The sequence below is a fragment of the Callithrix jacchus genome, chromosome 15 (assembly GCF_049354715.1).
Source record: "Callithrix jacchus isolate 240 chromosome 15, calJac240_pri, whole genome shotgun sequence".
Classification (NCBI taxonomy): Eukaryota; Metazoa; Chordata; class Mammalia; order Primates; family Cebidae; genus Callithrix; species Callithrix jacchus.
The window spans coordinates 76718329-76734858 of NC_133516.1; the positions used below are offsets into that span (position 1 = coordinate 76718329).

A 16530-nucleotide genomic window follows, 5' to 3' on the forward strand; every position below is an offset into this window, starting at 1 on the left:
TGTATGTTAAACCAATTTTCCATTTTTGGGACAAACTCAGTTGGTCACAAACAATCATCATTTTTATGTATTGCTATATTTGATTTGCTAACATTTCATTAAGGAATTTTATGTCTATGTTTATGAGGAGTGTTGGCTTGTGGATTTCTTTTAATGTCCTTATCTGATTTTGGTGTCAGCTGCTTATGCTGGCCTCATAAAAAAGAAGTTGGGAAGTACTCCCCTTTCCTCTTTCTTTCCTGGAAGAGTTTGTGTACCATTAACATTATTTCTTACTTAAGCATTCCATAGACTAGAGAAGCCATCAGGGTCTGAAATTAATTTATGGGAGGTTTACAAATTGTGAATTCAGTTTCTTTGATGGTATAGGGCATATTAGTTTGCCAGGGCTGCCATAGCAAAATACCACAGAGTGGGTGGCTTAAACAGCAGACAATTATTTTCTCACAGTTCTGGAAAAGTACCACAGACTGCGGTGCCTAAACAACATAAATGTATTTCTCACAGTTCTGGAGGCTGGAAGTTCAAGATCAAGGTGTTGGCAGGGTTGGTTTCTTCTGAGGCCTCTCTCCTAGGCTTGCACCTGGCTGTCTTCTCCTTGTGTCCTCACATGGTCATTCTTTGGTCTGTGTTGCCCATGTCCTCATCTTCTTATAAGGACACCAGTCATACTGGATTAAGGCATACTCATGTGACCTATTTTACCTTAATTATCTCCATAAAGGCTCTGTCTCCAAATATAGCCACCCTCAGAGTTACTTAGGGATAGAATTTTAGCATATGAATTTTGAAGGGACATAATTTAGCCTGTAAGTTTTTCAGACTTTTGTGTGTAAGTTTGGTAAGTTGTGTCTTTTAAGGAATCTATTTAACCTTAAGCTGTTGGATTTATTGGCATAGATTGTTTGCAATATTCCATTATTAACCTTTTAATGTATCAAAGATCTATAGTGATGTTCCCTCTTTCATTCCTGATATGGATAATTTGTGTTTTTTATTTCTCTCCAAATGCAGGTTTTGTTAGCTATTGGTCGTGACTCCTGCACGAGGAAAATAGGCTTGGAGAAGATTGGTGTCAAAATTAATGAGAAGTAAGTATATTGGGATCATTGGACTGTTGCTACACAAAGCAACAGGTTTCTGCAGATTACCTCTAAGAAATATATATTTTAATTTATCTTATAATAGGTTCTGTGCCAGCTCTTTATAATCAATTTCTTCATCAGTGAGTAATTCTTGTTGCATGCCTTAAAAAGCTCATATATTAAACAACGACTTTAAGAAATAATTGCAGAGATATATTCATCTAATGTCTGTGATTTAGAGCATATCTTTATGACCTTGGTCAGGCAAAGAGATAAATTACAAAGCTCTAAGTGAGACGGTGGAGGCAGTCTGCAGATATCCCAGACATCCAGGAAATGTCCGTGGCTTCCCCAGAGATGTTTTCTTTTGGAGCTACAGAAACCCCTGTTACTTTAAGTCATTGATCTTATAGATAATTGATATCATGAGGTGCATGCGTTTTAAGAGAGGTCTTTTCTCTATGTATTTAGTCTTTTGGCTAATAGTATTAGTCAGCCAGCAGTGTTGAGTGAGTTGTAATCTGTTTTTTTCCCTTTTCAAAAACTACCAGAAGTGGAAAAATACCTGTAAATGATGTGGAACAGACCAATGTGCCATATGTCTATGCTGTTGGGGATATTTTGGAGGGTAAGCCGGAGCTCACTCCTGTCGCCATACAGTCAGGCAAGCTGCTAGCTCGGAGACTTTTTGGGGCCTCTTTAGAAAAGGTAAGTTTCTTACTGTTTTTGAGATAATATCTTGATCAAGATCATAATTTTAAAAACTAATGCAAGTAAAACTTGTGTGCTTGTTTTCCACGTAAAGGGTTCCTCAGGGGTATGATTTGCAGTAGACTATTTACTAATGGATTAAAATAAATACTTTTGAGCGTCCACTGTATACAAGATGTTGTGCTGGGTGATACACAAAGCACAGGCCATGGTTAGCCCCAGGGGCTTACCAGGTAGGTGGGGTCATGAGTCAGGCAGGCACAGACTGAGCAGAAAACAGAGTATGGTTGCGTGCCAGAGTGCTGTCAGCAGGTTGCTCTAGGGACACTGAAGGGGTTCATTCTAGCTGCAGGGAGGGAGAAAGCCTTCATAAGTAGACTGTTGCACTGTAATAACATGAGTCCCGATTCTGGTCCTGGCTTCAGTGCCCACTTGGGCTATAAATATGGTCAGGTTGTTTAACTTTTGAGGAACTTAGTTTCATCATCTGCAAAGCCAAGGATGTGAATCAGATGATTTCTACAGAGGATTTCCACTTTTCATATTTTTAAAGCAAATATTTGGGATGGGCTTTATAGGATGAGTAATTCAAAATTGAGGAAGCAAAGGACTTTTCAGGTGAGCAGTTAACTCAGCTAAGAACACAGCGACCTGTAGCACTTGGCTTGTGCTAAGGACTATGAGTAGTGTCCCAGGAGCTCTCAGCTGGGGAAGTACTGCTCAGCTCCATCAGGAGCTCTGTGGCCATGTGGTGGAGTTGGTGAGAGATGGGTGACTGGGGAAGGGCCCTGCCTGCTACATTAGTAGGTGGGGTCAGGAATGCTGAGTGTACCATCTCATGCAAAGAAAAATTGTCCCAAACATGGTGCATAGAGCATTTTAGCATGTGTGTAGGCAGAGTAGTTGGCGATAGGGGAGTACAATTGGGAAGGGGCTGGAAAACTAATATGGTGCCAGATCATCAAAAAATCTTTGCCACAAAAAGGAATTGGTAGCGCTTCTCTAGTCAGTAGGGATCTGGTGAGACCTTTATTTCCCCCAACTTTTTATTTAGAAAGGTGTCAAAACACAGAAACCGTAGTAAACAATTACCTGTATTGAACCTGTCACCCAGATTCTCCAGTTATTCATATTCTGCTGTTTTTGCTTTGTTTCTCCTTTTCTGAATATGTCTATGTGTAGTTCATATTCCTTTTTTCTTTTGCTGAGTTTTTTGCTGCCACTTTTTGAGGTGGCAGACATCAATGACATTTGTCCCTAAGCACTTCAGCATGTATCTCCTAAGTACAGGGATGTTTACCTCCATATAGTTCCATTGCCATATCTGAGAATTTCAACAAAAATACTATAATACTCATTTCCTAAGTTGTTCCTTAAGAGTGTGTGTGTGTGTGTGTGTTTTGATTTGCACAGTACATTTGGCTCTTATGATGCTTAAGTCTCTTAATCTGATACAGTCCCCCTGCCTTTGTTTATTTCTTATGACACTGACTTTTTTCCTTTTATTTTTAGTTGACACATAATGTTTGTACATATTTATGGGATACAGAGTGATATTTTGATATACTTATACAACATGTAATGATCAAATCAGGGTAGTTAGCATATCTATTACCTCAAACGTGTCATTTATTTGTGTGGGAACATTCTGTTATATCCTCTCTTCTAGCTTTTTGGAAATATGCAATGAATTCTTGTTAATTATGTGTACCCTACAGTGCTATAAAGCACTAGGACTTAACTCCTGTTTAGCTGTAATTTTGTGTCCATTAACCAACCTCTCCCCATTCTCCCCTTTACCCTGCCCTTCTTAGCCTCTAATAAGCACAATTCTATTTTCTACTTCTATAAGATCAACTTTTTTAGCTCCCACATATGAGTGAGAACATGCAGTATTTGTCTGTCTGTGCCCAGCTTATTTCACTTAATATAATGTCTTCCAGGCTCATTCATGTTGCTCTGAATGGTTGGATTTCATTCTTCTTTATGGCTGAATAGTATTTCATTGTGTTTATATATTATGTTTTCTTTACCCATTCATCCACTATGGATGCTTAGGTTGGCTCCATTTTTTCCTATTTTGAATAGTGCTGCAATATATGGGTGTGCAGATATCTTTTTGATACACTGATTCTTTCCTTTGGATAAATACCCAGTACTGGGATTGCTGGATCATATGGTGGTTCTATTTTTAGTTTTGGAGACCCTCCATCCATACTGTTGTTCCATAGTGGCTATGCTGGCTTCCATTCTCACTAACAGTGTGTAGGAGTTCCCCTTTTTCCACATCCTCACCAGCATTTGTTATTTTTTGTCTTTTTGATAATAGCCATTCTGACCAGGTTATGGTATCTCATTGTGGCTTTGATTTGCATTTTCCTGATGATTAGTGATACTGAGCATTTTTTCATATACTTGTCCATGTGTATATCTTGTGAAAAACATCTATTCAGATCCTTTGCCCATTTTTAAATCAGGGTATTCTTTTTTTTTTCTCTGAGTTGTTTGAGTTCCTTATATAGGGATATTAGTAACTTCTCGAATAGATAGTTTACAAATATTTTCTCCCATTTTACAGGTTGTCTCTACTCTGTTGATTGCTTTCTTTGCTGATTGCAGAAGCTTTTTAGTTTGATACAGTCTCATTTGTCTGTTTTCATTTTGTTGCCTGTGTTTTTGAGGTCTTGCCTATAAAGTCTTTGCCTAGACCAATGCCCAGAAGCATTCCTCCTATTTTCTTCCAGTAGTTTTATAATCTAAGACCTTATATTTAAGTCTTTAATTCACTTTGAATTGATTTTTTCACGTGGTGAGATATAGAGGTCCAGTTTCATTCTTCTACATATACTGTTTTCCCACCACCATTTACTGAAGAGAATGTCCTTTCTCCAGTTTATGTTCTTGGTGCCTTTGTCAAAAATTAGTTGGCTGTAAATATGTGGTTTTATTTCTGGGTTCTGGGTTCTGTTCCATAGTCTATGTGTCTGTTTTCATATTAATATGCTGTTTTGGGTACTATAACTTGTAGTATATTTTAAAATCAGGTAGTATGATGCCTCCAGCTTGATTCTTTTTGTTCAGTATTTTGGCTATTCAGCATCTTTTGTGGTTTCATACAAATTTTAATATTGTTTTCTCTACGACTGTGGAGAATGTCATTGTTATTTTAATAGAGATTGCATTGAATCTGTAGATTGCTTTGGGAAGATAGTCATTATAACAATATTAATTCTTCTAATCCATGAGCATGGGATATCTTTATTTTTGTGTCTTCTTCACTTTTTTTCACAAGTGTTTTGCAGTTTTCATTGTAAAGTGGTTCAACCTACTTGATTACATTTATTCCTAAATATTTTATTTTTTGTAGCTATTGTAAATGAAATTGCTTTATTGATTTGTTTTTCCATTAATTTGTTATTGGTATATAGAAATGCTACTGATTTTTGTTTGTTGATTTTTGTATCCTGCAACTTTACTGAGTTTGTTTATCAGTTCTAAGACTTTTTGGTGGAATCTCATCGGTTTTTCTACATATGAAATCACATTGTCTGCAAAGAGGGACAATTTTACTTCCTGTTTTCCCTGTTTGGATGCCCTTTATTTCTTCTTATCCTGACTACTCTGGCTAGGACTTCTAGTATTGTGTTGAATAAGAGTGGTGAAAGTGAGCATCTTTGTCTTGCTCCAGTACTTAACACTGACTTTTTGATGAATCCAGGTTTTTTTTTTTTTTTTTGGTGTAATGTCTCACATTGTGAATTTCTCCAAATGTTTTTGCATGAGTGTGTTGAGGTGAAGAGCTTTGGGCACGGATTCTTCATGAGGAATGCTATGTGCTGCTTTGCTTCATCCCCCAGGTACCTGCTGAGTCCTTGCATGGAGACCTTGTGGGCGAGTGCATTTGGTGCATGAGGGGCGACTGGGGAGGGGGCTCTGCTGGCATTAATGGGTGGAGGCCAGGAATGCTAAATGTGCAAGGACTTATCTCAAGTGCAAATAGCATTTTCGGGTGTATGTTGGCTGAGCAGTTGCCTGATACTGTAAGAAGTTAATCGTGGTGTCTGTGAGGAGGAGGGATTAGAATATGGAATAATATATATGGAGCATAAAGCAATGAAAGGCACAAGATCAAAAGGAAGCCTATGGGAAGGGTAGCATGAGTCAAGTCCAGGTAGAAGAGATGGTCTAAGATGTGGAGAAGGGTTTTAGGAGAAAGGGGCAAAGTTGAGCCATTTCTGTTTATTTTTTCTTAATTGATATGAAACAGGAAACAAAGACTTCTGGTAAGAATGAGGACTCCCATGTAAGATATGGAATCTGGGGTCAGCTGCCAGTCAATAAATGGATTGGCAACATGTGAGTGCCTCACAGAAGTCAGAAAATACCCAGGCAGTTCACATAGTTGTGTGATTTTCTCAGCCATGCTGGGAAAAGAAAATAAATGCTTGGCTCACCCATCATTTGCTGGTAGGCAAACATGAAGTGGCATGAGAGCATAGGAATCTAGGCTAATGGAGAACTTGCCTATGTTGTATGTAAATCCTCTCATTGATTTGGGGGTTACCTGGTGGTGTTTTATTTTTCTTTGGGGTAACAAAGAATAGAAGCTCACTCAAACTAGACAAATTGAGAGAAGTTACTGTGAGAATCCTGGGATTAACAGGTAGAGTCACAGAGGAACCTAGAAAAAGAACTCTACTAGGGCCGGGCCTGCCTGCATTTGGAGATAGAGTCCCAGCTGCTGTGGGGCCCAGCAGCATAGTGGGGTGTTTGTACAGATGTGCTCCTCCTTGGCCTAACTTGGTGACAACTTTGCAGGTCCATTTCTTCCTATTCCTCTACCACCTGGAAAATTCTCTTTGCTTCTAGTTAATTTTCCTACATAAGAAAGAATTGGATTGACTCAGTTCACCTTTTTCTGCCATTCCGTAGATTTCTGCATAGCTTATGTATTGGTATTTGTGGGGTCAGATGGCTATCCCTAGTCTAATCACTTGTGGCCATTGGCAGGGGTTGGGGAACATACAGTGCTATGGGTGGTGGTGTCCTTTGAAGGGGCTGTGCCTGGGCAGGCACCTCTGCCACCTACACACAGCTTTCTCTCCATGCACATAGTTTCATGGTTTAACCAACAAAGTATTCCAGCTCCTTTCCACACAGCCAGAGAGGCCCTCTTGTCTCCCAAGTTGGGGCCTCTCCTAGGCAGGAGTGCCACCTGTGAACCTTGCTTCTCTGCGGGGCTGCTGGGGCTCTGCTTTTCAGCTTCAGAGTCTTCTTGTGCACAGTCTTCTTGTGATGTCCATTCTTCTCTGACTCAGTCTGATAAAGGCTCTGGAGATGGTTCTGTCTTAAACCCTGGACTGCAGAGATGACCTATGGTCATCCTTGTCCCTGTGGTATATTAGCACTCCCCCAGACATATTTACACAGTCACATGTGCCATCCCCCTTTGATAGTCAAGAACACCCAGTTCAGCACCGTTGAGCTGCATACTTGCCTTGCCTCTCAGTGGCATAAGGAATATGAAATGGCCAAGAGGTAGTCTTAGTTTCCAGTGAAGTTGCATAATTCAAGGTTGCCTGGAAGAAGTGCTCCAAGAGAGCAGAGCCCAGAATCATGGGCATGGAAAGAAAACATTTTGGAGAGTGTCTTTAGGGGCAGTTGGGTGGCACCACCTCCACCTTTACCTTTGGGTTTTTGGACCTCTGAGTCTGTGCTCCAGGACAGCCGATCCCATCTGTTGGTGGCTGGCCAGTGTGTGGTCTCTGCCCCTGAGTCAGGGTCCCATCCCAGGTCTCTGTTAATGTACCTTACAATTTTCCTGAAGCTGTTAGCATTTTAAGCATTAGTTACACTGAACTGGACTCATTTATTTTCTTTTTATAAATGTATGTAATGTAGATTTTTACTATAAAGTATCACAAAATAAGATTATGTAATTTATTTGTTTTTCAGTGTGATTATATTAATGTTCCGACTACAGTGTTTACTCCTCTGGAGTATGGTTGCTGTGGATTATCTGAAGAGAAGGCTATTGAAGTATATAAAAAAGAGAATCTAGAAGTAAGATTATGTTTTATTACTTCCTTAAAAAATTCTTTTTTAATCAACAATTTGTCTTTGAAGTCACTTTTTATTTCGTCATTTTGCAAGTTACTATGATGGCTATATTGTGGGAAATCATATTCCTATTTTAGGAAAATTAGCAATTAATTTAAACCCTGTCTGTCTAGCAAACAAGAAGAATATGGTTGAGAACGAGGGAAGTACAATCTATAAGTCAGGACATTTGAATTACAAGTAAAAAAAATCTATTTGAGCCAACTTATACAAGGAAGCTCAAAGTTATTTTAAGATCTTTTGGGAATACAGGGGTAGGAATGTACCAAGGCCTAGTGGCCAGTCCCATCCCATCAGCATGGCTCTGGGTAGTCAGGTGTGAAGTTCCAGGGTTGTCTGCCTGTGGGCTCTTCACATTCCCAAAAGGACATCCTCTACACCCCTCTGTGGCTACCTCTCCTTTACCCCCTAACCCCATCCAATTATAACCTTAAAAATATTTTCTTACATCATATTTTGCTGGGAAGTTTCATTGGCTTTTTTCTGCCCATTTCCCAATGTAGGAGGGAGAGGGGGAGATGAAAAGAGTTGGAGGGTTATTAATACTTGATATTTTAAGTAAAAGAGAATTGAAATTACAGTCCTTTCCCTTTTAAGCCATTTTAATTGTATGATTTAATTTATTATTGGGAATTTCTTTAAATCATAGAATTGATATTCCCTAGTTAAATACCTTAAGGATTTATGAAACTCCTATTTAAATTTCTGGTGCTGGGAAAATGTGTGATTAAAACTTTATAACGTTATTTTAGATGGTTGTTTTTGAAATTTACGTTTTAGAGTACGTTATTTTATCAGGGTTTATAATGAACTCAATATAATAATAAGCTATGCTGTTTGCATTGGTCAGCTTTTGGGTCTTAGAAAATTGATAATAATCATGGATTTAACGTTTAGTTTTAAAACTTTTTGAAATTAATGAAAAATTAAGGTAGAAAGATGTCAGGCACATGACAGGAAGGATGTAGAAGGCTGTTCCCCTGACAATGGAGTATCTTTCTAGGAAGTAAATTCCCCAAGTTTTTTGGGATTGCTGTAAGGTCTTTTCCCCAAGGTTTGCTGTAGATCAACTCACCTGATTTATTTTTTGACAGGAATGAAAATGTGATGTTAGTATTTTTTTAAAGTTTTTATCATAGAGAAACAAATACATTGTACAACTATAAAAATATTTTCTTTCTTTATATCCTTATTCTATAAGCTTTTTCTATTAACTTTTTTTACTTGTTTATAAAAAATGAAGACACAAACACACACATTAGCCTATGCCTACACAAGGTCAGAAACATCAATAACACTGTCTTCTCCCACCACATCCTGTCCCAGGGCAGTAACACACAGGGAACTGTCACCTCCTATGATGACAATGCCTTCTTCTGGATACCTCCTGAAGGACCTGCCTGAGGCAGTTTCACAGTTAATTTATAAGTTGAGGGAGTACACTCTAAAATAATAATAGAATGTATAGTATAATAAATACATAAATCAGTATCATAGTCATATTACATTTATTATCCTTATCAAGTATTCTATACAGTACATGATTATATGTGCTAGGCTGTTAGGGACTGGCAGTGCAGTAGGTTTATTTACTCCAGAATCACCACAAACAGTGAGTAATGTGTTGCTTGCTCCATTGTGTTACAATGGCTACAATGTTACTAGGTGGCAGGAATTTTTCAGCTCCATTTTAATGTTGTGGGACCACAGTTGTATATGCTGTTGTTGTAGACCAGCATTGTTTTGCAACACATGCAATGCATGAGTAGAGATGGGAGAAAGTGTGAGTGCATTTAGGTCTGTGATCTATTTTGAGTTAATGTTTGTCTGTGTTGTGAGCTAAGGGTGCAGCTTCATCCTTTGCTTGTAGCTTTCAAGTCGTCCATGAATAGCTTTTACGTAGTAAAGGAAACACTGGTAATTATGATAGCTAGGAGTATAACTGTATTGGGAAGATGGTGATTGGGGAGGACAGGAAGGAGCTAGAGTGAGTGCTAGGGGCCAGGGAAGAGAGCTTATCTTGCTCTTGCATAGAGCCAAGTCAATAAATAAAGCCTGAAATAGAAAAGGCAGGCAGTAGCAAATAAACATGTTCTTTAGAAACATAGAGTTAAATATCCAAACAATTAAATAAAAGAGGTGAAAGTCGTGGCCTCTGGGTTCATTGAAATGGGTGGGGTCAGAGATCACTGTTTTCCATAGCAGAGCTTGGAATATTATGTCTGTAATTGTGTGTAAGTTGATAAAAAAAAAAAAAACTTCAAGAGTAATGAGGGGAGCCCTAATTAGATATGAAACTTGATCACATGGCTGCAGTACTTACAGTGGCACACAGATGGACAGCAAGATCAGTAGAACAGAATGTGAAACCCAGAAATGGATTCAAATGCTCATAAGAATTAGCATATGATACAGGCCATATTTTAAAACCATGGGAAAGCACAGGCCATCAATTAAAGGGTGCTGGAATAAGTGGATAGCTATTAAGTAAAAATATAAAGTTGGAAGTTGGATCCACACTTCACACCCACTTTGAACCAGAGGGTTAGAAACTTAAATATAGTAAAATCTTCAAAGTGCTAGAAGGAAAAAAGCACATTTGACAAAACCAGTGAAAGAGTGAAAGGAGGGTGGAGGAAGTGTGAGTGTTCACCTCCTTCGTTCATAGCAGAAGTGATAGAACGCATCAGAAATAGTAGCTTGCTGTTTTAGGAATCATGCTTAAAACCTGGTAAGAGTTTCTACCATCTCTTTTTAACCTTAGGGGTGTACTTTTAGAAAAGTGTATCTTGAGATAAAGAAACATTCCTGTTTCTGATAGCTGCAGTGATTAAAAAGTTTGTATTAAAATAGGTACAAGTGGTGGGGATGGTAGCTCATACCTGTAATCCCAGCATTTTGGGAGGCTGAGGCAAGTGGATCACTTGAGCTCAAGAGTTCCAGACCAGCCTGGGCAACATGGCGATATCCAGTCTCTACAAAAAATACAAAAATTAGCCAGACATGGAGATGCACATATATAGTCCCAGCTACTTGGGGACTAAGGCAGGAGGATCGCTGTAACCTGGGCAGTCAAGGCTGCAGTGAGCCATGATTGCACCACTGTACTCCAGCCTGGGTGACAAAGTGAGACCCTGTCTCAAAAAAGAAAAAAAGGGTACAAGAGTTTCTTTCTCTTCTGTTAAAAACAAGTTAAGTCTTTTTTTTTTTTTGCTACAAATAACTGTATATGTTACCTCCTTCATAAAAATTTTGTTTTAACTCTGCATGCACCAGCAATTGATGCTTTTCCCTAACATTTAAAATGGTTATTTCTGGGTGGTATTTTTAAATTTAAATCCATCCATTGTGGACTACATTTCCAATTCTGTCTCCCATCGTTAACTGCCCGTTTGTGTATGGAGTGATTTAGAGGTGCAAGACTGGGAGACCACAGCCACCCAGAGCTGGAGAGGGGAACATGGCATTTTGTTCTGGTTCTTAGAAGACTGAGCCAGATTTAAGAGGCATAGAGGTACACTCATGGCACTGGCATGAGGGCTTGGGGACAGAAATGAGAGACATGATCCCTGCTCTCCCATCGCTAGGTTCTGGAGCTCTAAATGGCTGGAGCTATTTTACTTCCCGCTCCTCATATTTGCTGGAATGTGAGCCCTGTTATCAGGGTCAGCTGTTTACATCAGAATCTCAGCCTTCACCTCTACTAAATTTTGTATGCGGATTTTTGTTTGGACTAACAGCCAAGCATGCAAAACAAAGGTCAACACATGTATGCAGCTGGCATTTCAGGAGCCTTGGCCTAGGTGCCCAACAGATACGTAAAGGTAGGGTTGCTGAACTTTAAATTTCTGAAAGCTGCTGTGGAGATTATTGCCTTTATAGAATTAAAGAGCCTATCAAGGTATGGTTTCCATATACATTAATCCTGCCCTTTTTCTCTCTCTTATCTTCCAGATATATCATACTTTGTTCTGGCCTCTTGAATGGACAGTAGCTGGCAGAGAGAACAACACTTGTTACGCAAAGATAATCTGCAATAAATTCGACCATGTATGTAATGCTACTAGAAGCCACAATGCTGTGATTTTTAAATGTAGCTTTTATTTTTAGTATTTCGATTTATATACATATAAATTATATATATAAATCCAAATATTAAAAATAAATGTTTATATATAAATATATCTATTTTGTGTGTGTGTGCGTGTGTGTGTGTGTGTGTGTGTGTGTGTGTGTGGAGATGGGATCTTGCCATGTTGCCCAGGCTGATCTCCAACTCCTGGCCTCAAGTGATCCTCTTGCTTCAGCCCCCTGAGCAACTGGGACTGCTGCATTTTTATAATCTTTCTAAAGATAGTTTTCAGGACAATGCAGAGTGCCTCCATGTTATCATCTAGTTAACATGTCACAGAGGCTAAGCAGTGATGGTTTGTAATTGAGCCTTATCAGTGTCCTCTCAAAATATACCACTGAAAGCTGCCTCTTACCAGGGCCATCTTGATAGCTTGATAGTTTAGAACTAGAAGATCTGTGAAAATATTGGTCATCCAATAACAAATTGTAAGTTGTATGTGTGCGTTTTATAAGCAGACTGAATGTGTGTCTAAAGTCTTTAGATGGACATGTTCACGCAAAGTGAAACTCGCCGTACTGAGCTAATTGCTGCTGCTTTCACTAAAGCCACAGCCTATCGTCAGAGGCTTTCCTCCTCCTGGTTACGAGGGGTGAGCATCAAAATGGCTCACAGCCTTCCTCAGTAGTGTAGTTGAAAGCACAGCTTATTTATACTTTGCTTTATTAAGAAGTCTGAATGTAGAAAGCAGTGTTCAGACTTGGTTCTTCTCTTGAAGAGTTTATCATCTGTCTGGGGAGATGAAACATAAAAATAGATAAATGTGAACAAGTGGCATTTACATAAAACTTTACTGAACAGCAGTCATGATCTTGTTTAATTCCCACATCTCTGTATTTGCCTTATTCTCAGTATAACAGAAAACAGGGTGTCCCAGGCTAGTAGCCCATTAGCGTGTGCTCTGTTGCCTGAATGGTGAAGCCATCCAGAGCTCTAGGGCTTAGTCCCTTAGTAGTTGCACATGGGCTAAAGGGCAGTGACAGGGATGGTGGTCATAATAACCCTGAAATGCTCCAGGTTGGGCAGGTTTGCAGCTGTGCCCTCGAGGGTGGGTGCTCATGTGCTGGACTACATCCTGTTTCTTTGGGGCAGAGTTATCTGAGGTCAATTTATGGCAGTTTGGGCAGCCTTTCCAAAGGGAGCAGAAAAAGACTGTATATAGTGTTACCCTCTGAAAGTGAGAGGGTGGGCTTTGATGGGAGAGCCACAACTGAAGCAGGAGTTGCAGCTGTCATGCTAGTTCTGACCTCCTCATGGGGTTGTGGGCCGCACCTCTGTGGCTGTCAGCCCCGTTTCCCATCGCTGAGCCCCTCTGCGCTATCCCATACTACCCCTCTGGACCCCTCCCCAGGTCCCCAGGCCACACTCTTGGCCTTGCTCTCTAACCATGGGGAAGGTGCCCCTTCCCTTTACCCTGGCCACATGCCTGTTTCTTGAGTAGCACCCTCAAACTTACAAAATGGAAATGCTAGACTCTGGTTCTAGGGTCAGTATTGTGAATGAGACTTCCTTTACTCAGAACCTTCATTTTCAGTTATCAGTGGAAATTCTCACCAAGTGTCCTTACTTTGCTCTGAGCTGCCCTCCTTTTCTGCTTGCTAAGCAACGCAACACCTCAGGTTTCAATGCATTAGTCTTCTGTGGGCCCTGGGAACTCACTCAGAAGCCCCAGCCCAGGCAGCCTCTGCTTGCCTCCTCTCTGGAGTGCCCGACAGCAGATGCAGATGAGTGTGGCTGCTCTGAGCTCTTCCTCCTCCAGAAGCTCAGTGGACAAGGATTTTTCCTGACCCTGGCCTCCATTGCTCTTTTGTAGTGTTTCTGTTCATCTCTTGTATGCTTTTACTGTTGAATATCACAATGAAGGATAGTCTGAGGAAGGAACATTGACAAATGGACAGCCTAGAATGCACTATTACCGTGGAAAGCGACTGCACATCTTTGCTTCCCATCTTGGTGGGTCTGCTCATTGCCTGCACCCTGTATCTCTCAGCACACAGTCCTGGGTGACAGCCCTACACCAGCCTCTCCTTTGTCTCCACTTGATGTTGGGAGTAGGGTGCCTTGCTTCCTGGGCCAGCAACCTCTGATTTCCAGTAAAACCTGCTGCCTTTGGGTTATTCCAGTGTTGGACTTTAATTCAGATTTGTTATGTTGTTGTTGAGCATTGTCTCAGCATAATTTGGAAATTTACATCATACTAATGAACTCCATGCAGTGGGTAAATTGCTTGTTCTAGTAAATTTGAGTGCAAATTAACTCTGGATGTGCATTTACTGGCTCATTTAACAGATTCTTATAGTGGCTCACAGTTTCATGGTAATATTCTCTGCTTACTTGACGTTGAAGTTCTTTTTCTGTAGTAGATGCTGTGTATTTTAACTGTGAACTTGCAGGGAGTGGACTCATATTCAGACCATTAACCTACTGGGATTCTCTTTGTTTTGTTTCTGTATTAAAGAATCGGGTGATAGGGTTTCATATTCTTGGACCAAATGCCGGTGAGGTTACCCAAGGATTTGCAGCTGCAATGAAATGCGGGCTCACAAAACAGCTACTTGATGACACCATTGGAATTCACCCCACATGTGGGGAGGTAGGAAACAAGATGTTTTCAAAACTATATATAGTTTGAAAAACTATTATAAAGCACTTTTCAGAAAGACGTCATATTAGTAACTGATTTGTATATTTTATTTTTAATTTACTTTATTTTACTTTTTTGAGACAGGGTTTCACTCTGTTACCCAGGCTGGAGTGCAGTGGTATGATTTTGGCTCACTGCAGCCTCCACCTCCCGGGTTCAAGTGATTCTCCTGCCTCTGCCTCCTGAGAAGCTGGGACTGCAGGTATGCACCACCATGCCTGCCTAATTTTTATATTTTTAGTAGAGACGGGGTTTCACCATGTTGGCCAGGCTAGTCTCAAACTCCTGACCTCAAGTGATCTGCCTATCTTGGCCTCTCAAAGTGATGGGATTATAGGCATGAGCCACTGTGTCTAGCCAGATTTGTATATTTTAAAGAATAGCATAAATGTAATATTCAGAATGTGTTTTCTTAAAGCAGTGCTAACTTCTAAATATGCATTTGTTTTCTTCCTCTTGAACAGGTGTTCATGACTTTGGAAATCACAAAATCCTCAGGACTAGACATCACTCAGAAAGGCTGCTGAGGCTAGGCCTGCTGCTGTTTAGTTTTCTTTGTCATATTCTCATTTCTCTCCAAGATAAAAATGTTCTCAGATAAAATGAGCCTGTGCTCATGACAGCTGCTCTGTTACTCAGGGACCAGTACAGGGCTCTCTTATGACACTGAGATGAGAAAGTAGACAAGGAGACAGGACAGCAGCAGGCATCTATCTGCCTTGTGGTCTCGCTGACTGCGAGAAGCAGTGGGACTGCTTCCTTGATGCCTTAGCTCGAAGCCCTGTTACGAGGTGAGCCAAGGCTGATTCTCGCAAGCGAGGACTGAGCTTTCCTCGGAAAGACCTTTGAGTGGCACCATTCACCTAAATTAGCTTTTCTGATCGCCAGTTATCCCCTTTGCTTTGTTGTTTCTATGAAAATATATTTTCAGTTATGAAACTCCATAAAGTGGTGGTTTTCTAGCATGTGGGCCTAGAAGTCATACATGCTCGCTGGTGAACAGTGTCTGTGGGCTGCATTTGGGTAGCTGTCTTTAGAGGACCATGTGCGTTAGCAGGAAGCTGTACACATTGTATAGGGTTAGTCATCTCTTTTCTTTTTTGAGTCACATTTAACCTACTGTCAAAACCCTGACTCATGCTTCACCCTCACACTTATTACTTGGTGGTGATAACCTTGAAGCTATTCTCCCCTAATTAATATCTCTACACTGAGCAAAATATCTCATGTAAGAAAAAAATACTTGAATTTCTCTTTCACATTGATCTTAATAATATTTCCAAAAGTTTTTAATACTATATTATGTGAAATCTAATTTAAAACTGTGAAATAATTCCATCACAGCCTATTTAATAATGGTCAAGTTCCATAAATGATTATAATATTAAGTGGTTGCATTGGAATTTACAAACATGTCAGCATCTCAGAGATCCTTGAAGATGGAAGCCTATCCAAGGTACTTATGGAAAACCTCTATTTTCTTGATTATGCAACACAGGTAGCCAATGCAAGACTCTTTTAGGCCACTCGTTCTTAGGAGCCACACTAGCTGTTTAGCTTAAAATTGGATAGGCTGGAGTCGGAATTTCTAGCCATTTGTCTTAAAAGACAAATTAAGCCAACAGTTAGGGACACTGTTTGTAGACAGGCATTTTGCTAAACTCTCTGGAGGCAGGGAGTGGAGCAGTGGGGGAGTGGGGGAGTGGGGCTGGGAACCCAGAGAAAACTGATGTAGGACCTAGTTATGGGAATGGCTTTTTTATTTGGGAGAAAAAAATACAATGTGTCTAAAAGGTAAGGTATGGTGTGGTAATTGCTGGCAGAAACAGTGCAGCAGG

At 40.1% G+C, this 16530-nt stretch overlaps 1 protein-coding gene across 1 annotated transcript in view; it reads left to right on the forward strand.

The window, feature by feature from the left end:
* The window catches only part of TXNRD3 (thioredoxin reductase 3), a 45308-nt gene extending 29668 nt beyond the window's left edge, over nt 1-15640 (forward strand). Inside the window, exons 11-16 of the mRNA XM_078352408.1 lie at nt 1015-1091; nt 1637-1793; nt 7752-7859; nt 11871-11966; nt 14507-14641; nt 15157-15640. Of these exons, the coding sequence (XP_078208534.1) occupies nt 1015-1091; nt 1637-1793; nt 7752-7859; nt 11871-11966; nt 14507-14641; nt 15157-15219 (636 nt within the window). The 3' untranslated portion in view covers nt 15220-15640. The remainder of the gene's footprint in view (nt 1-1014; nt 1092-1636; nt 1794-7751; nt 7860-11870; nt 11967-14506; nt 14642-15156) is intronic.
* Nucleotides 15641-16530: the final 890 nt, after the last annotated feature.